This window comes from Anser anser (assembly GCF_964211835.1).
Source record: "Anser anser genome assembly, chromosome: 1".
Taxonomy (NCBI): domain Eukaryota; kingdom Metazoa; phylum Chordata; class Aves; order Anseriformes; family Anatidae; genus Anser; species Anser anser.
The window spans coordinates 148,983,456-149,005,072 of record NC_139720.1 but is presented as its reverse complement, the minus strand read 5'-3'; the positions used below and the strand labels follow the sequence as shown (position 1 = coordinate 149,005,072).

At 39.4% G+C, this 21,617-nt stretch overlaps 1 protein-coding gene across 6 annotated transcripts in view; it reads right to left on the bottom strand.

Annotated features, from left to right (window-relative positions):
- MYO16 (myosin XVI) overlaps window positions 1-21,617 on the bottom strand; it is a 385,412-nt gene that overhangs the window by 24,586 nt on the left and 339,209 nt on the right. For all 6 annotated transcript variants that reach the window (XM_083834843.1, XM_083834844.1, XM_083834845.1 and 3 more), the window contains 2 exons: window positions 20,621-20,928; window positions 17,323-18,525 (listed from right to left, as the gene is read on the bottom strand). In XM_083834843.1, coding sequence (XP_083690969.1) covers window positions 17,323-18,525; window positions 20,621-20,928 — 1,511 coding nt within the window. The remainder of the gene's footprint in view (window positions 1-17,322; window positions 18,526-20,620; window positions 20,929-21,617) is intronic.

The following is a 21,617-nucleotide window of genomic DNA, read 5'->3' as shown; positions in this document are numbered from 1 at the left end:
AGTGCCTTATTTCCTTTCTCTCAGAGGTGAGAAAGAAGTCCATATTTTGTTTCAAAATAATCTGGATTATACAAAGGTACTTGAGCTAATTTTCAGTATAATGGGCATCTTCATCTCCTTCTTGGAGCAGTCATGTGAGTCTTTGGAAAAAGTGTAAACACATATGTTGGCTAACTTCTAAAAGACTCCTGGAGAAGCTGGAGTTTATCCCTAGCAAAAAAAAAAAACCAAAAACTCTTTATTTATTTTGGGCTTTGTGTAAGACGGGTGGGTTTTTTAAGAAAATCTTTTCTATACATAAGATAATAACAGAATGTTTTAGTCAGGTGTAACCAGGGTACTGTCCCTGTGCTGCAAAACTTATATTGGGCAATCCAGGCTGGGAGGAACCTCAGGAGGTCCCTAGTGAATCCCCTGTGACTTTATCTTCTGCTCTGGGGTATCTCTCTCTGCTGCCTCCCCACTACCTAAAATATCTCTGAGTATAATAAACATGTCTCCTGACTTTCTGTCAAAACAGCTCTGTCCCACATCATGTGCCATTGCACAGTGGACAACTATAAAAGATATAAGAAGCACTCTGGTAACAATGAAGACTTATAGGAAAGTTCCCCAATTCTAATTTTATCCATTAAATATTGGTCTGAAATTCACTTCACCCTCACGTTATCTCAGTCATCTGATATAAAAATTTGGACATTTCTCAACATTAAAGTCAGCTTCCCCCTGCCACCATGAATCCCTGCAGAAACAATTATGCACTGCTCTCTCATCCCTTATCAACTTTCTGGAACTATAATAAATACATCAGGAGAGAGTAAAAGAAAAAACAGTGGTTCTTACAGTTGTACATCTTCAGCAACCCAAGCTTTTTGTGCAGATTTGTACTCTGCTGTTCTCACCAAATGGATGGATTATCTACCAGAAGTTTCCACTATTTTTTAATATATATATATACATATATATAGATTTTAGTAACAGAATCTCAGCAGTTGCCAGCCATTTGAATGTTACTTGAAGAGTCATCTGTGCCTACTTGTGAGAGACTAGCTACAGAGAGGTATCAGCTGTAAGAGCATGGTGGGAGTTCATGATTATAAAAGGAATGCAAGCTTCAAGTGAAAACCTACAGACTGTTTGCAACAGTGAATAGCATTTGGATTATTGTTCTGGCAAACTCAACTTGCCAAAAAGGTATCTCTGACTCAGTCAAATTCTGCTCTGACTAATTTTGCAGTTAATGAGGATGTATGGACTATGAGGATGCATGGACTGGGGACATAATTTGTCCCACAACTGCAGCATAGTTAATAACTGGAAGCAATGTCACATACAGTGCTTTTAATCACAGTACAACAAATCAAAGTGTAACAATTATTTCCTTTCAAGCAAGCTCCATATTCCAATAAACCCATAATTAATTATATCAACAGTACTTGAAAAGTGTAAAAGGAAATGAATACAAAAGAGGCAGCTTGTGAAATCTGCATTTGCATGCTAGTCTCAATATTCCTGGAAGAGACAAAGTTTAAAACTCATAAGGTACTGAATGAATAGTAGTTTCATTTTAGAAAAAAAGTCAGAGTATAGCAATCATGGACATGATTTAACATAACTGCTTTTTATTTTCTTTTTTGAATCATTACCTGTCATTTAAAAGAAATCCAACACACTGAAAGTCTACGTGGAATAACTTCTTGTCAAAAGAACAACTTGAATTCTTTTAATTGAGCTATGATTTCCAAATATTATACTATAAATCTCTTTTTTTTCTCAAACATAAAATGTAGGATGCCAAACACTGCAGTTATTTCATAAGTAGGATTTAGGTTGAATTAATGTTGTTATCACGAAATTAGAAAATGAACTAGTATAGGCTCTATTCAGATGACAGATTAAAGTGCAATACTGAAACATTTTGAGGACCTATGATTTTTTATAAGGAAATTATATCTTTAGCCTATTTAATAAAGTCTAAAGCAAAGTATAAATCGATGATTGATATCAGCATTTAGGTGGAATCAACATAGACTCTTTTTGCAGCAAGGCATGAAAAAACAGTATGTTATTAAAAGCCCAGCAGTAACTAACCTGGCTGGATTGTAATTGACTTTTCTGCCAATGCCATTTTTTTGCTCTCCTTTCTTTAAAAGCAGGCATATCCTTAGCTTATAGCTGTCCCCTTATGTTCTTTTTTCAAACACTTCTTTTAACATTTAGTGCTCATTTACAGTCTGACTGAAAACTCATTAATAACAACAGAAGGCCTCCACTGCTTCCAGTGGGTTTTGGATCAGATTCATGCTTACCTTGGATGCTTTGTGCAGCACTGCCAAAGCATGAAGGGATTCATGATATACGGTAAATACAGACAGCCCCTTGCTTTGTCTGCCCTGGTAATTTTAATGTGCTCACAACTGTTCTCTGGCCCTGAGGCAAATGGTAAGAGACCCATGTCTAAGCTATTAAACTTTCTTGCCCTCCACAGCAGAGAAGCTGCATCCAAGCAGTCTAGTGGGAATAGACCCTGGCCTGTGCCATTTCCTGAACCATGCTCCGATCTGTCTGGAAGGGAACCAGCCTGCCAGGTCCAAAACCTTGCCAGGGACTGTTCTAACACCGAGAGCCCAGATGACTGAGCTGCCATACCCAGGACATTCCCTGGCATTGGCTCATCTACTGAAATAGACATAGTCCTTCGCCTTGACTAGTTACTGCAATCAGAAATGAGTGGTCAATATTGAGTCCACCTCAGAAAAGAAAAGACAAAAAATGAACCTCAGACGGGTTGGGGCTAGTGGGGGCACTAAACAACTGCTTGGTCTCTACTATGTAAAAGTTTCATCTTCACTTGTATTAGGCCAGTCTCTAATGATACTGGGGGAGCAAGTCTCCCAAGTTTTGCGTTAGTGTAAATGGAAGTCATATGGTCTATGAGGGGTTTATACCCCTCTTGATATGATCCATTTGATTTGCCTTTTATCTGTTTAACTTTTATCAGTTTCCTCAAGGTACATGTTCCGTTTCATTAATTAAACAGTGAGCTTAGACTGAGCTCTCAACTGAGGAATTCCATTGTCACAAGCTAAGCTGGATGTATCTGCCCTAAACTAGAAACAACCTCTGCCCTGGTCCACAAAGATCAGCTCCATAAATTAGAAACCACCAATACTGTAGAAAAAGCTTAATAGCTTTTCCACAAAAGAACTAATGCTACAAAAATATATGAGACAATTATGGAAATAAGTATACAAAAAAGGAGGAAATAGTCCCCCTTCCTGTTTATTGTCTGAAAAAAAGGAAAAAGCCAGGATAATGTCCAACATTATTTCTTAATTCTTGAAAAATGTGACTTTCTGTAACCAATAATCAATATATGGCTTTAGTTATCAAGATGCACAGTCATCCACCCTGTATTAGCAACTGTGAAAGATAGAAAACATATTCTGGTAGATAAATTAATTTAATACTGGAGGAGAAGCTTTTTGTTCCTGGGCTTCCATGGAATCCAAAAGCTAAATAGCTTGATTTCCTTGAAAACTGTGGCTGGCGTCCAGCAAAACGAAAATTTCAAGTGAAGCAGCTTGTCACTGTAGACATGAATAAGTAAGAACCGATGGATCTTATTAACCAGCATACGAAAGACAAGGCGCTGCAGACAGAAGGGATTCTTGATCTGTGCCCTCATTCTTTTTTGGGAGAGTCTGGAGTATACAAAATCCTAGCAGCCAACCATGAATATTTGTTACATTTCCTGTGGTAACTGGACACTGTGAAGTGTGGGAAATAAAGGATAATGACTGCACAAATTACACGGACATTTTCTGATGAAGGAAAGGGAGAGGTGGGTTACATAAAAGGAGGTCATTTTATTTTGGTGCCAGTGTCTATCACTGTGTTTTGTTGCACCTTGGCAATTTCACTTGGCATTTCCTGTTTTGCTCTGAACTTACTGCTGAGACACTCCTTGCCAGTGGAGTTTGCTAGCTACCCTCAGCACATGTTGTCTTGGGTGTCCTTTTGCTGGATGAATGCATATTGCTTCAGATTAGCTCAGTTTACTCACATGAAGTCACACTGTGACCTGCTGTAGCATGACTGTTTACTTTGTCTGCTGAGAGCTGGAGGCAAACAGATGCATCTTATTTGCTGAAAGAAATGGAGCAGGATGAAAACTGTCAAGACAGGATTCCCCCAGCCTATTAGCGTGTACTGCCTGTCTCGCCCTCATAGCTGTGCTGCTGGCTGCCGCTGCAATAATTATTCATTGATTTATTTCATCTCACAAAGCCTGTCCTTGTAGCACCAATTGTCTGGGATTTCCCCCCGGTGATGATGCTCCTAGGACAGGCAGCAATGCATTTGTACTGTCGCTTCCAGCACCCTTCTCTCTGAGCTGTGTAAGTGGAGGCATTACAAGCCACTCCAGAAGCCTTGTTCTTAAACAAAGCAGGTAAATACAGCATGAGGGAAACAGACAACTCCTGCTTTGCTCTGGGAAGACACACTTGTGGAAGCTCTGTATAAGCACCAGAAAGCAAAGAGAGGAGACATAGGCCATGAAGATCTTCAACTGACTCACTCTGCTTGAGGTGAATTGCTCCTCTGAAGAATACTGTTGGTGTAATACTGGTCAGAGCTCAGAAGACAAGGCTGGTAGTGAGAAAGAAGTTGCTGAAGCAACTGTAGGAACTCCTAGATCTGAGTGAGCACTTAGGAATCATCAGCTCAAATGCTTTTTTTTGTATATCACTTTAGATCAACAGTACACCTAGAATTGAAAATGTTTGGAAGGTTTCTCCTGCTTTCTTGTCTGGTGGATTCATGTTGGTGGGAACATAGTGCTCTAATTTTACACTGATTTCAGCAATCACTACAAGCTACAAACTTTTCACGCCTTCGTAGAAGTAATGCGTGAGACATCACTGGGTCAGGCAAACCTTCAGAGTTGGTTAGGGAGGCTGTAAAAGCACCCTCTTTCCCAATCTGGAGGACTCTGGATCATCTGAGATCAGTTCCCATCACGAGACAAAGAATATTGCTGCTGAAGGGGAGAAAACTACCTTCTTAAATACTCATCACTGATGAAGAGTATCTGGGCAGACTGCCATATCTCCTGCTTGATAGCATCTGAGCAAGAACTTGGAATGTCTTTTAATGCAGCAAGTATGCTAGACTCAAGGCAGAACACGCTTTTCAGAGAAGGGGGATTTCATTCACCCTGTCATCTCTAGGAACTGATCTCTGTGGGCCTTTCTGAGGCTCCAGCACCAACCACAGAGGGCAAGAAGGAAGGCAGCATTGCCTGGGACAATTTCCTGCCTCAGGAAAAGCATCTCTTCCCCTCATGTTCCCCACCTTTTCAAGACTAATATGGAAAAGAGTAGCTGATTTTACTCTGTAATAGTTTTGTTTACTGTTAGGTGTGTTGATTGGCTCACCGAAGAGGCTATTTCTTGTGTTTGTGTGGTTAATCAACTGCTGCTGTGCTGGAAAAGGAGGAGGCAATTTGGTAAGAAACACAGCTTCCCTTTTTTAAACTGTTTTCTTCTAACTAATGTGGATGCAGCAGTTCTTTTTGAAGACAGGCATTTAAGTTTGTTTACTTTTGTGTGTGGTATCTCAGTAACAGAACAGCATTTACTGCTGGGCTTTAGCTGCTGTTGGAAGGAATTATGTGATGAGACACTGTCTCAACCTTCCTCCCCCTCAAACACAGTTGCAAATATTGTGAAAATAAACAAACAAAAAACCCCAAACAAATAGACAGGGATTTGCCACTGCCAACAGCATCACATCAGTTCTGTTTACTTTTCCCAGAGAATACTTCTACAGATTTTCAGAATCTCTCTCATAAGAGCTCTGGCACCAACTGCAACACAGAAGTCCTAGCCTAAGTGACTGCATTGGGCAGATGAATTGTTTGAGCAGGTCCTGAGGGAGAATCCAAGGAATATTTTTGGATCATCTGTATTGTCAACCTTCCCACCATATAGACACAGCTATTCTGGAAAACCTCTTGGACAACTTTTGCAATTTGTTTCGGAAGTGAACTTCCCAAATAAGAATTGAATTTGGAGATACTTCTTTAGCTTGTTTTTAAGTTCATGTTGAGGGATACGGAGATGGTCAATGTCACATCCATGACCTTAAAGCAGGAACATATATATCAGAAATGCAGTGTGGTAAGTATCCATCCTGTGTACAAATACAGCCAACCTGTGGCTAAAAACTATCACCACATTCTACTGATATGTCAGCATCATTATAAGGGACCAGCCCTTAAGGAAAGAGCTAGAAGAAATAATGAAACATTAAATTTCAGTGCTGAGATTTTTTTCATATGTTGTTTCTTTTAAAACTTGCACATCACAGAGGATAAAATTCATTTTCACTTTTTTTCATTTTAAAATAAAGTGAAAACTCTACCCAAGAGAGCCTTGAACCTGAAGGTCTCTTTATATTCACATCCACTAGTGGGCTTGGGGACAAGGCAGATGCCCCAAATTTCCAATGCTAATTCAGTGCTCCATTTTCAAACACTCTCCTACTCTCCTGACAGCACATTTCAGTTGTGAGGAAAAGGGCATGAGGGTCAGGGCACCCTCATGTTTATGACCACATCTTTTCCCATTCTTTTTCTGGCTGCCTTCTCTTTCTTTTCCATCCAGCCCCACAATGCCGATGGTGCAACTGGAACACAATCCATGTGTGGGATTGTTTCACAAGTCCTGTCAAGAACTTTGGGTCATCACTGAGGTGCTGGAGTTTGTGCCATCACAATGGCATTGATCCTGGATACCTGAGCCAAAAAGTTTAGACGCAGCTTGGTTTGTCTGTAACAGGCACAAACATATCTTTGGTTTCTGTGCAGACATACCCCTAAGTGACATCCTGACCACTGCTGAAATGACCACTCTTGAACTTAGCCAGGACCAAAACAAGTCAAAATGCCTCACTGTTAACATTTTCAGTAAGAAAAAAAATCAGCATCTGTGATGCAAACCATTTCAATACTTTCCAAACATTTTTGAAAGAGTTGACATGAAAGAATATTTATTTCTGCACAGAATTTCAGAATGCTTGATTTTCATTCCAGGGCAAAACAAAAATAAATGTCACAATCTTGACATTTTCTGCGAAATGGAATTACTGCTCTTTACTTAGGCTCTATGAAAAATATGATTTAATGCTGAGATGTAAATAATTAAAAGCATCTGAACAGATTTCTCACTCAAATTGAGAATTAGAGACTTTCATTAAAATGAGTGTTCAAATTTCATTCTCCGCTATGTTCCAAATACCCGTAGCCCTGTAAAATCAAGTGATATGATATTTACTGCCAAATAATATTCTTGGTTGGTATCAGCAATGAAAGTGTGCTAGAATTCAATTTGCTTGTTCTCTCAGATATGATTAATGTCTCACATTAATGTACTTTTGTTTTACAACTAGTGATACAGTTGTTCCTAATCAAAGTCCTTCATGGTTCTCCATCTTGATTCACAAATAAAAGACACAGAAGACTGTTTATCATCTAAAGAAGCCCACAACACTGTCACTAATGAGACAACTTTCCAAACCAGTGCTGAATTTGGAACAATGATGTTGCATCAAATGGTGAAGAATCTACATTTTTTTGAAAATAAGAATCCTGTAAATCTCCACCTGAAGGACTGAAGTCACTATTACATGTGGAATATGTAAAAAATCCATGGGCTTGAAACACACTAAGTTGAACCAGTATGGTATGGTTATTGTTCTCCAGTATCAGACAGGATGAAGGGGACATGCAGTAAATTGAATCCAAAAGGAAAAATAGACTTTAAGAATTAATTATATACAACGAATGCCTGCAGTTCTCAGAAATGGACCATTTAAAAGGAACATAAAAGTATGCTGCTATTTCTCTTCAGTTTCCTTCCTGTTAAGCACTGACTAGGTATGAACACAAGAGTCCCCACTGGGTCAAACCAAGGGTCTGTCAACTCCAGAATCCTTTTCTGACAGATGTAGATAATTACATTATAAGATTGGGTCAAAAAATGAAGTGATATTTCCTATGTGATATTGGGGCTGTAGAGCCTCCTCCAATGTCTATATGACTGGATATCAGCTTTGGAAGTGTGTGTAGGAGTGCTAAGGATTTGGGTTTATTTTCATTATAAGCACTTCAAATGCAAAATAAATATAATAAAGGTTTATGACAATAACCATTCAATTTTCAGCTGAAATATAAATTAGTTTTGATTTGTTCTTTTCTAATAATCTTCAGGTAAAAAATGTCTATCATAACCTCACACATAGCTTAATTTTCATGTCACAACAGAAAACCAAAGCAAATCATACACTATAAGATTTTAGGCAGTAAGAGCAAACACTGAAATCAACCAGGAAGAGAAATGCTTCAGTGAAAAAAAAAAATAAAATTGTCATAATAGAATAACAAATGTCTCTACACTGAAAATATTTTAGTTTTCAGATTCTGAAATGGAGAATTATTCTTGGTATACTGTATTTTTCCTAAAACAGATCGTTTTTTGTGACACATTATCCAGATAATGGCAGCCTTACAGATGGGGAGAAAACTGCAGATTAAGGGGATATCTTCCAGGCTGTAAAATGTTCATAAACATTCTGCAAACAGAAATGAAGGGTGCTTTCTCTAGACTCTTCTATTGCCTTTCCCTGCTGCAGTAATGCAAACCACAATTGTTTCTTCAGAAAAATCACCCAGTATGTGCTGGACAGCAATGGTATTGCAAGCAGTTCAGTCTCCTCCTTTGTTATTTTCTGCACAGGGCATCTACAGCTAGCCAAGTGTGGGACTTTTTCATGACTCACATTAAACTGTTAGTAGCAATGTTTTGGCTTTTTCCCACTTCTCTGTAACTACTGCAAAAGATTCAGACTGAAAGCTGCAAGTAGTCTGTAGTGAATCAGAGATGATGACTCTCCTGTGTTTAGATACCTAATCTGAAAATTAGTCATAGAAAGTCACCCTCATTCCCTGGTAATTAAGGCAATTATATAAACAGATATTAATCTCTCTCAGAGAAGTATTGTGAAGATAAATTCATTAAAGTTTTAATGCTTTGAGAATTTTACTTCAAAGATGTTATACAAGTCCAATGTCTCATGTAATCATTCCTCCAGAATTCACAGGTGAAAGAAGACAAAAGGTGACAACACAGCTTTTGTGTTAGTCATGTTTTTTAAGTTGTTAGCTTTTGCCACAAAGAAAGTAAAACTATTACATTGTATCAATATAATGTAGGAATAATGAGATGCAGATACGAACATTATCTTTATTAAGTTGCTTAAGAGGAAAAGCTGACTGGCTTAGAGGATAAGGGACTGGGATTTCATCTCAGAAACCCCAGTGGGAATTTAATTTGCAATCCACTGTTGAGATGTTAGCTGCACAATAGTAGCTTACTCTAATCTGCTGATAGAAGCAAATTGTTTACTAGCTGTCAAAGGGATACCTGCCTTTGGCAGGTCAGTATTCCCCATACATACACTTTAAATCCTGTTATTTTCCAAGTCTGAGCCAGTTTCAGCAACGAATATTTGTCAAACTTTAATCCCAACTAGGTACATCTAAATATTTGCACTATTTTCCATTGGTAACTATCTTACTATGACTTCCAGTGCCTAAACTGGAGAGTGTGAAAAAATTAACTGATACGTGGAGCTACCTGCACTGGAAACATTTTGCCTAAGACATGGGTAAAAAGGGATTTATATGGATGCCAAAGACATTGGGCAAACATCTGAACAGTGTTGATATTTTGTCAACAATTTAATGTTTGTATGTCTTTTCTCTTTTTGTTATGTAAGCTACTAAACTTTTTTTGGGGGAAGGAACAGGCTACTGAAGCACAGACTTGCATATACAGACCTATTTTTAATGAAATTCTAACAAAAAATCTTGAAGCTTATACAAAATTATTATTATTATTCTCACAAAACTTGAAGCTTATACATTGATGGGCTAAATAAAGGAAAGGTCTTCCTCATTTTGAAGGCAAGCATCCATATCAACCTTTTCTCAATCAGCAAGAAGGAGAGAAGGCTTAAATCTTTATCTCAATAGCTTGATGGTAAGCAAACTCATTCAGGTTAAATGAAAGTCATGTTTCATTTGCTCTTTTCCTTTTGGAATCCACATGAGCACTCACTCTGCCAATCTGAGCACAGATGATGGGCTGGGAATTATTCCTTCTTTTGTTCTGAAGCTGAAACAATTCCACTTTGCATGGAATAACTTAATATTAACTGTATCAAATTATGAGAAACAATGGTACAAAGGAGCAATCTGAGTATTATTCATCTGTATTGAGGAAAAAAGAGTTCTGTCCTTGCTCCACAGATAATTAATATGAAGCACTTCAACACGTAACTGCCTCCTCCTTCCCAGGAATGCCTTAGATGTTGAATAGTGACAAAAATTTGTACATTCTTCTAGAAAAAGTGTGTTCAGATTAAGGCACTGAATTGGGTTTCAGGAAGTCTAGTTTCAAGTCCAATGTTTTCATCTAGAAATACCTGGGTAGGAACTCTATACATGATCATTCAGCTTCTATTTGACTTGCTAACTAAAGTTACTATTTGTACAAATTAGAAGAATAGAAGAAAGGTGTGTGTGCATTACTGCTAATTTTCACTCAAGTCTCATTTGATATGGAGTAAACGGGATTTCCTGCCTAACAATACATCTGTAGCTTCAATGGCAACTCCTCTCAAGCTTGGAGAAATCACTTCAGCTCAGTTCACAATTATTACAGTTTTGCTTATTTAAACTATAAGTTCTGTAGAGCTGAAAACTTTTCTCATTACATGTATTTTGCAAGACATTGCATACTATACGACATACTGAAACTACTGTTTCAGTATACTGAAACAATTGCACAGTATATGACTATACTGAAACTACAAGTTTCAGAGTTCAACAGGACAATATCCTGACAAAAATGCTTCTGTGCGTTAACAAATTTCTGCCTGGGAAAACAGATTGATGCCCTAAACATCAGTAAGACAGCATGCGTGCAGCCAGCCAATGACTTGGTCATTAAATCTCATTCTGTGATAAGGTCACCCACTTAGTGGATGAAGAGAAGGTGGCAGATGTAATCTTTCAGGATTTTAACAAGGTCTCTGATACTGTATCTCACGGCATCTTTCTGGACAAATTGTCCAACTCCGAGATGAACAGGTACATGATCTGCTGGGTGATGTACAGGCTTGATGGTAGAGATCAGAGGGTTGTAGCAAATGGGGCTACCTCTGGCTGATGGACAGTCACTAACGGTATTCCCTGGTGCTCAATACTATGATGTCCTCTTCAACATTTTTATCAGTGATGTGGATGCAGAAGTAGAATGCATCCTCAGGAAGTTTGCTGATGATAGTAAACAGGGAGGTACATCCTTTGAGGAGAGGCTGAGGACACCTGGGTTGTCTAGTCTGGAGAAAGGTGCCTGAGGGGTGACCTCATTGTTCTCCACAACTTCGCAAGGAGGAGAAGCACAGAGGGAGGTGCCAGTCTCTGCCCCCTGTGAGCTAATGGCAGGATGTGCGGGAATGTCACAAAGCTGTGCCAGGGGAGGTTCAGACTGGATGTCAGGAAAAGTTTATTTACTGAGAGGGTGGTCAAACACTGGAACAGGCTTCCTAGAGAAGTGGTTGTTGCCCCATACCTGTCAGAGTTCAACAGGTATTTGGACAATGTCCTCAATGCTTTAACTTTTGGCTAGCCCTGAAGCGGTCAGGCAGTTAGACTTGATGATCTCTGAAGGTCCCTTCATACTGAACTATTCTATTCTAGACTCTGATCATTACTTGAACCTGTAGATTATTTTGTTATTTTAGAAGAAGATCAGATATGCCCAGTCTATAACACCAGGTAATGAAAGTTGTTGCCATCTGATTATTCTTTTTTGTTGTTGTTGCCTGTGTGAAAGAAAGGTGATCTCAGTTCAGTTCACAATAAGTCAGCAGTCCATCAGAAAACCACATATCCATTCTAGTGGAATTCTGGATGATCTTTTCCCACAGCGAGGTCAGGAGCCAAAAGGATATCAGTGCCAAGGATTCAGGCCTTGAAATTACTCCTCCAGGTAAGAGGGAGGCATGTTGGGAGATCTGTCTGTATTACACTTTTATTGGCAAAGAGGCTTTTATCTCCAAGGCTGATGATCCTGTACAGAGATATATTGATTCCCATAGCTAACTTTCCTTGACTCTGAAATGGCCCACATTTGTACTTTCAGTTTTGAGTTAAAGTTGTTAAGTTATAATACAATATTTCTATAATATTCTATATAATATACAGAAATAAATTGCACATTACAGAGTGCTGGTCTAGGTTGTGTCAATTTTCATGAATTTCCATTTAAAATTATTTAATATTTTTTACCACATCATCTCATATAAGTACAATACAAATAATGACATGAATTGAAAAAAGGAGGCAGTCTTCCAGGAACTTCATATGCATAAAGTAATAGGTGATAAAAAATCAGAAGGCAAGACAACTTGTAGTTTTAGAGCCTATTCTGCCGATTGTCATTTAATTAATTGTATCAGAGGTTTAATAAAAGACCATTTATTCCAGCTGTTACCCTAGAAATGAACAAAACCTGTGAAGTACACAAAAAAAGTCAAAAACATTGCACATACCTTCACCTGTATTTCTTTGTTACTTTCCATCCATCTGCTCATTGCTGAACTATTCATATGTAACTGCACTTAGTATTATACAGTAGCTTCCTAGATCATAAAATATTGATTTAGGTTTTTTATTCTATATCTTTTTTGAACTTTGATCTTTCATAGTTAGTGCTGCCTTGATGAAATATTTAGAAGTACAACATTTTCCATGCGAAAGGTAAATTTAGAGGTTTTATATGGTAGCCTGTGTTAATGCACCAGCTTCAACCCACAGGAGACCCAGGCTGAACTCTGTCTTGGTCACATTTAGTTGAAAATTGAGTTTGTAGAAATCCTCAAACCCAAAGCAAAAAATTTTTAAGGTAAAAGTAAATTTTCTGACTTAAATGGAGTAGGCTTACCACACTTCCTCACTAGATACTTTTAGAGAGCCTTGAGACAATACATCCAAAGAGCTGACTTTAAAATCTGACCGTTTCTTCCTAGCAGATAAAAATGTATTATCTATACAATAAAGGCAGAGCCCCAACTTAAATAAATAAATAAATAAATCTGCATGTATTAATAGGTTTTGAATGTTATCAACTAACTGCCAAAGCAACAAAACTACTGCACTATCTTCACAAATTTAATCAATTCCTATACTTAGAATAATAAACAAAGCATTCTCTTGAGGTTGAAAACTGATGAAGTCTCAATTTGTATCCCATGGCTGATTGAATTAAACATCTAGGAATATGCAGGGTCCAGCTAGAACTTTTTCTAGGTCTGGAGGACTTACAAGAGGACTTACATCCACCAGGGTTTCTCTCATGGCTGGTAGAGGCCTTCTTCCCAAGTATAAGTCTCTTCTCTCCATCTAGTCACTGACTTTCATGAAACTTGTAGAAATTCAATTATTTTGAAATCTTCATCATAGAATCACAGAGTCATAGAATCATTCAGGTTGGAAAACACCTTCAGGATCATCAAGTCCAACTGTCAATCTGACCTACTCAGTTTCATCACTAAACCTTTCATCACTAAACCCTTAGTGCCACATCCACATCTCTTATGTATCTTCAGGGATGGGGACCCCACCACTTCCCTGGGCAGCACAATCCAATGCTTGAGCACTCTGTCTGTGAAGAAATGTTTTATCCAATCTAACACCCCCTATCCCCCACCCATCCCACCCCCAGTGCAATTTGAGACCATTTCTTTGCATCCTACCACTTGCCACCTAAGAAAAGAGACTGACACCCTCCTTGCTACAGCCTCCTTTCACATAGTTGTAGAGAGTGATAAGGCCTCAGCCTGTTTTTCTCCAGGCTAAACAACCCCAGTTCCCTCAGCCACTCTAGGTAAGTCTTGTTTCCTAGTTACTTCATCAACTTCATTGCTTTTCTCTGAACATGACTGAGCAACTCAATAACCTTCTTGTAGTGAGAAGTCCAAAACAGAATGAAACATTTGAGGTGAGGTCTCACTAGTGCCACATACAAAAGGACAATCACTTTCCCAGTCCTGTTGGCCATACCATTTATGATGCAGGCCACGGTGCCACTGGCCTTCTTGGACATCTGTGCGCATTGCTGGCTCATGTTCAGCTGGCTGTCAACCAGCACACCCAGGTCTTTTTCTGCCGGGCAACTTTCCAGACACTCTACCCCATGCCTAAACTGCTGTATGTTATGGCCCAAGTTCAGGACCCAGCACTTAGCCTTGCTGAATGTAATGAGATTGGACTTGGCTGATTGATCTAGTCTATCCTGATCTCTCTGCAAAGCCTTCCTGTCCTTGAGCAGATCAACAGTCCCTCCCAACTTGGTATTATCTATGAACATACTGAGGCTGCACTCAGCTGCCTCATCCAGATGATCGATTAAAATGTTTTACAATACTGTCCTCAATATTGACCCCTGGGGAACACCTCTGGTGACCAGCCACAAACTGGACTGAACTCCATTCACTACGACAGTTTAAGCCCAGCCATCATCCAGCTGGTTCTTCACCCAGGCAACTGTGCACCTGTCCAAGCCACGAGCAGCCAGTCTCTCCAGCACTGTGGAGGAGGCGATGTCAAACACTTTACTAAAATCCAGGTCGACAACATCCACATCCCTTCCCTTATCTACTAAGCATGTCATCTTTGTCATAGAAGGAGACCAAGTTAGTCAGGCAGGACCTGCCTTTCATAAACCCACGCTGTCTGGGTCTGATCACTTGATCGTCTGGCATGTGCCATATGATGACATTTAAGATGATCTGTTCTGTGACCTTCCCTAGCAACGAGGTCAGACTGATGGGCCTGTAATTCTCTGGATCCTCCTTTCCTGTAGATTGGAATCATATTCAAAAACCTCCAGTCAACTGGAATCTCTCCAGTTAGCCAGGACTGCTGGTAAATTATTGAAAGTGGCTTGGCGAGCACTTCGGCCAGCTCCTACAGTACCCTTGGATGAATCCCATCCAGTCTCATAGCCTGTGAACATTCAAATGATGTAGTAGCTCACTTACAGTTTCCCATTGGATTACTGGAGCGTCATCTCCCTCCCTGTCACCATCTTCCAACTCAGGGGACTGGGTACCCTGAGAACAATTGGCCTTACTAATAACGACTGAGGCCAAAAAGGCATTGAGTACCTCAGCCTTATCCTCATCTTTCATCACTACATTTCCCCTCACATCCTGCAAAGGATGGAGATTCTTCTTACTCCTTCTGTTGCTGCTGATATATTTATAAAAGCAATTTCTTTTCTTCTTTTTTGGTCTCTTACTGCTCTAGCCAAATGGAGTTCCAGATGGGTTTTTGCCCTTCTAATTTCCTTTCCTGCACAACATCACAACAGCTCTATGGTCCTCCTGATTTCCCTGCCCCTTCTTCCAGAGTTCATAAATTCTCTGTTTGTATTTTTTTTTCCTGAGTTCCTGAAGAAGCTCTCTGTTCATCCAAGCTGGTCTTCTCCCCTAACAGCTTGACTATTGGCACATTGGGACAGCCTGCTCCTGCTTCTATAAGATTTCTTTCTTGAAGAAGGTCCAGCCTTCCTGAACTCCTTTGCTTTTCAGATCTGCCTCCCAAGGGACTCTTGTCAAACAGGTCTCTAAACAGGCCAAAGTCTGCCTTCTGGAAATCTAAGGTGTAGATTCAGCTAACCTCCTTCCTTATTTCTCCAAAAATCCACAACAGTATTATTTCATGATCGCTGTGCCCAAAACAGCCTCCAAACATCACATTAGCCACAAGTTTTTCACAGCTTGTAAACAACAGGTCAAGTGGGGCAACAGGTATCTCCTTGTATTTGGTTAAAAGAGGTTTTGGTTGAAGGCTGCCAAGATCTTAGGGAAAGAGAAACAGGGTGACACACAGGAAACAGGGTGACACACAGACAGACATACACATGTCCAGAGTAAGCACAAACACCTGCTTCTGTCCTATTATAGCTGCATAAATCAGGATATGATACTGAGATCAATGAAGCAGTATATAAATAAGAAAATAGACATTTAATAAGAAGATAATCTCTTTTGTGTAAACTAGAGGTTGCACACAAGTCAGGTCATTCAGGATATGCTGCTAGGGAGATGAGTTCATGTATACAGTGCACTGACTATTTTCAATAGGAGATTGTATTTTAAATCAGAAAAGTAACATAAAGTTACAATACTGGAGACAGTGTTACAATCGATACACAGGATGGGATTTACTTCACCTAACTTTAATCATTTAGAAGTTACAACTCTACTTGTTTAATCATCTAGGCTTTCCTCATACCCGGTGTAGAATGTGAGGAATGTAGGAGGAATTAAACTCTCAAAATGACTGTATCTTCATAGCCTAAGGATGTGATAACTACGTTTTGAGCTTTTAGATGGACAAAGCTATGTCTGAAGCATCTCATCCTTAAAAAGTAATGAAGTGAATTTGTTAATATTAAGATGAATTTTCAGTATTTGTAGGATCCATAGATTTGATCCAGTAACACAATAAACACTTTTTACCTGCACAAGGCAAATAATTAAATGATATTGTCTCAGGACCACAGTCTCAAAAACCTTAGCAAAATGGCAAGTTTTGCTTCTTTTTATAGTTGACTTTTGTACTAGATACAAACTACATACTTCAGGTGCCAGAAAATCAAGTCATTTGTGGGCATGTACATAAAATTATATAAGTTAGAGAAAAGGTTAGAATAAAAAGAAAAGGGAAATAAACAGAGTTTACTGCAATACTCTTTGTCTGAAATTCATTTGAGATTTGTATGACCAAATCCAGAGTTTCATGGAAATGGAACCTACCAGACTCATAGCCAACTGAAATATAAAAAATACATTTCATTCTAAGTATTTCTATGGATTGATATTCTAAACTCATTTCACATGATATAACATCTGTGCTTTTTTTACTGAGACTATGGGAACGTGGAAAATAATCCATTTGATTTTGTGTCATACAAATGTTTTGGTAAAAGACATTTCAGAGAAAACCTGAAGGCCTATATTTTTCATACACAACAAATTTCCCATGTGTTTCTTATGACTACAATGGATCTTTGTTAAAGAAAAAAAAAAAAAAGAACAAGTTCTTTTGTATTTTATGTACCCTGTCACCTTTTAATGTAAGACTGTTTTGGTGCAGAAGAAATACATAGAGATCATTCTTACCTTCTGGCTCCCTGATCTTACGTCCTGCTGCAGATTTCCGTAGCACGCTCCGTCCTGAGTTGAACAAGCTAGTTAACTCATCAAGGGGACTGGTCAGTGACCTTGAGTTTGTAGGGCTGTACGGAAATGAAGATGATGAATTAGAGTTCAATTTTCTGTGATCTGCTCTTGCCACCTTTGGAGAGTAAGGCAGTTTGGAGAATGGAGAAGATGAACATCCAAGCGGAGCAGGGTTTGGTCTCTGAGGTACTTTTGATAGATCTGAGTTTGTACCTGTTTTCCCTGTATTAATAAGAAAACTAGCACAAGGGTCTGGAGGAAATGCAAAATGTGTGGAAGACCGGTAGGAAACGGGAGGTGGTACGGGAGGAGGGGGTGGTGGAAGAGGAGGGGGCGGTGTTGAAGGAGGAGTCACTTTGCTGGAAACATTGAACACAACCAAGCCTGGAGATGCTGGTCTTTCATTTTCTCCTTTCTGGCTTTTGGAGTACTGTGGTGATAACGGACTTGAGCCTTCTGACTGCACAGGATATTTTAGATTGGTTTCCAAGACTGGAAGCTTTTTAACTTCTAGTGGTGTTAGTGGTGATTCATCAGAAGCAGGTGAACATGTGACAGGAGTTGGAGGAAATACAAGAAGTGGGGGCCTGTGAGGGAGCAAGTTTGGGAAAGGGGCTGGAATGTCACATGAGTCTTTATAGTTTACAGCTGCTTGACTGTTTTCATCCAATGTTCCAGCTTCAACATGAACATTTTTTTTGCTTTCAAACATCAGAGGAGGAGATCCAGTCACTACTGAAATTATTCCATTACCATTGCTTCCTTCTTCTGGCAGAAAATACTTCATTTCCTCATATACAGACTCTCCTTGCTCTGGGCTTTCTGCTTCAGCAGAACTGCTTTTCATTGCATTCCCTACCATTTCAATATAGACAGGCTCATTTTCTTCCTCTTCTTGTGACATGTAGAGACTCAACACACCATGCTGTGGTCCATCAGCTGATACTGCTCTCTGTACTGTCACGGTGTCATAGCCACCTGGTTTGGTGACTACGTTTGCCTGTTTCACATCCCTAGGCTTTTGGCCAGGTATTTCTTCATAAGAGCCACTAAGTTTTGTATTGGGACTCCGTTTTGGTTTTCTGGGAGGTATTTTTTTCATGGTACTATAGTCATCACTGTGTGGCCTTGGACGGGTCAGTACTAGGAAAGTGAAAAAGGTGTGTGTTACTAACAGATCAAAGTAATTTTTTTCTTACACAGGGCCAGTATTTAAGCTTTCAAATCTTGCTCGTATAGTTTTACAATGAGAAGCAGTCGCACACACAGGGATTCAGTCAAAAGTATACATATTTCAAGGAATAAAATGCAGAACTTTCAGCTTCAGAACCACAATCTTTTGCTGCCTGGGCATACAATCTGCTTTGGTAGCCTCTACTGCCACTAAAACTAACACCCAAGGAGATATTTTTTGAATCCAAATGTTCCCTGCATGGTCTGTAACACATGGAAATATGTGCTTGTTACTTATTTTGCCCCAAGGGAGATGATACAGGGGAATGCTTTTAACTAGGAATTTCAACATGGTGCTACACTGACATGCATGTTATCACTAGTAATTGAAGTATCTGCCTTTTATGTGAGCTGCTTCGAGAGCAACTTTTTACATGGGCAGATAGTGATAGAAAAGGGGGAACAGTTTTAAACTAAAAGAGGGCAGATTTAGATTAGATGTTAGGAGGAAATTCTTTACATAGAGGATGGTAAGGCACTTGAACAGGTTTCCCAGAGAAGCTGTGGATGCCCCATCCCTGGGGGCTAGGCTGGATGGGGCTTTGGGCAACCTGGTCTAGTGGGAGGTGTCCCTGCCCATGGCAGGGGGTTGGAACTGGGTGATATTTAAGGTTCATTCCATTCCAAGCCATTCTGAGATTCTATGATTCTATTTAATATATAAAACTCTAATTCTAGGCCGATATTATCCCTATCTCTGTTTCTTTTGTATTGTTGGTGTGGAAATAATTTACTAAGTTATGGAATCACATACCCTAGGGGTAATTCTTCCACTGAGTGAGCATACAGTTAACAAAACTAGATATCTTTTCACAGCCTCCAGGTACAGATGGACTGGAGATAATAGACACCAATCATCAATACGTGACTGGTCCTTTAAGATCAAAATTAAATGGTATAAATTGAGCTGGTTTTGGACAAAGACTCAGTGAATATATAATTCTTGAAAAATGAGCACAGCAGGGAAACCAGTCTGACTGTTTTGCGAGTGCAAAAGCATTAGTGTTAAGACCACACAAACATATATAAATTGTCATTCTTTCAAAAACTCTGCTACAGCTTTTTGGTTAAATCAATCATTTCTTTCAGTGCAGGGCACAGAAAGCCTAAACCACTACTCCTTAACTGACACTGAAGTTTATAGTTTAAAAGTACTATATTGGACACAGTTCATCTTACTTTACAAGGACATTGAATGAGAAAAGAAGTCAGGAGAATGGACTTGCATCTAATAAACTGGGCATGAGTAATTATTTTGCAAGAGGGAGCTGCAAAAATCTACAGCCATTGTATGCAGGCGTACAGAATAGTTACACGTAGCTTTAAACCCAACCTGAAAAATCTTCCCTGATAAGCTTAGAGGGGGCTCTTTACACAAAACATGACAAGTCAGGCTTAACAAGGAAAAGCAGAATGCATCCCTCATCTTCATCAAGAGTGTAGGAGGAGAGAAGAATAGAACTCAAAACTGGACCTAATGCACAATAATGCATTGCAACACTTTGGGACTTTCATAGCAGTTTCATTCCAAACAAAAAAATCACCATAAGCAAGTTATGGCACAAACATCAACCACTGAATGCACAAGTTATTCATGTTAACACAGAGCAAAAGCGGGAGAAAGTTTAATATTTAACTTGGTGAAATTCAAGATTTGGGCATTCTGTCTGAGCGATGCAAGATATTCTAATAGACAGTTAAAAAGGTGAAATAAAACAGTCAGTGGGGTAGAAAAACTGAAGCTGACAAAGATCATTTGCCTCTAAAGGGAATTCTGAAAACAGGCTTTGGCTGTTGACAAACCAGGCAATTAGAACACACAAGTAGCTATTTGCCGATTTGGGAGCAAATGACAAATTGACTAACTTTATTTACTGCCACTGAAATATTTTACGGAAGCGGGGCTTTTCAAAGGCGCTTGCCTGTGCTTAGAGGGATCAAAGTGGAAAGAACAAATCAATAACCTAGAGTACCATTTGTGACGGCTTCCCCCTTTGTGCCTAACCTTCGCTGGCGGTTTCCTTAGAAGCTGCCGACAAGCAAGCGCTAACAGCCTCGTAGGAAGCGCTCAGCCGTGTGTTGGGGTCCCTCTTTGGTTTGGGAGGAGGCTGTTTCCTTGGTGACGGCAGGCTATTGCTGTCCTCCATGCTGAACACAGAGTGCAGGGAGGGGGACCTGATGGATGACCCAGCCGCAGAATGTACCAAGCCGTCCACCGCCATGGGGACGGGGACGGAGCTGGAGTGAAAGTGCTTAGGCGTTCGACAGCCGGCAAAGCTGTCCTCAGAGACCTTCCCACCCTTGTCTTCAGCTCTGAAAACACAGAAGAGAGGCCCAGATGCATTATTCAAGTGATAACAATGAACCTGTTCATGCAAACATAACAACAGCTTTTTGGTAAACAACCTCACAACTCCCCTGCTGCGCGGAGGGGATGTGTGGAGTAATCTTCTGACAAACAAATCCTGATCAAGCTGCTAGCTTTCTTCCATTTCCTGTTTCATGATAAATCAGGACACTGGCCCCTTTTCACACAAATGCAGCTTTCCTTAAGCAGTTGCATATTGTTGATCAGACGTCCACCGAATGAATCGTTCACACTTTGATTGTTGCACACAATCAAAAGCTGCGTTTCCAATCTGAATGATAATTTCTGGGAAATCCATTTTAATGGAAAGTTACTGAGGCAGCAAATGCTGAGCCTTTATCATTATTTTCTAAAAAGACAACAATAAATTCTATTTAGATAATGCAAATCTTTAAAATATTAATGACCTTTTTAACCACCAACATTGGCTGCCTGAACTATTCCACCTAGATATCTATATATCCTCCTGTTTAAGCTTACTTATTAGTTATCCTTTTAAAGATAACGAATACGACAGTTTTGGACTTTTACTCGTTCTATTTTTTATTTTTATTTTTTGCTATTTCAATGCATCCTGAGAAGTGACATTTATCAGCTGCTTCCAACAAATTGATTTTTAACAAAAATTCTTCCA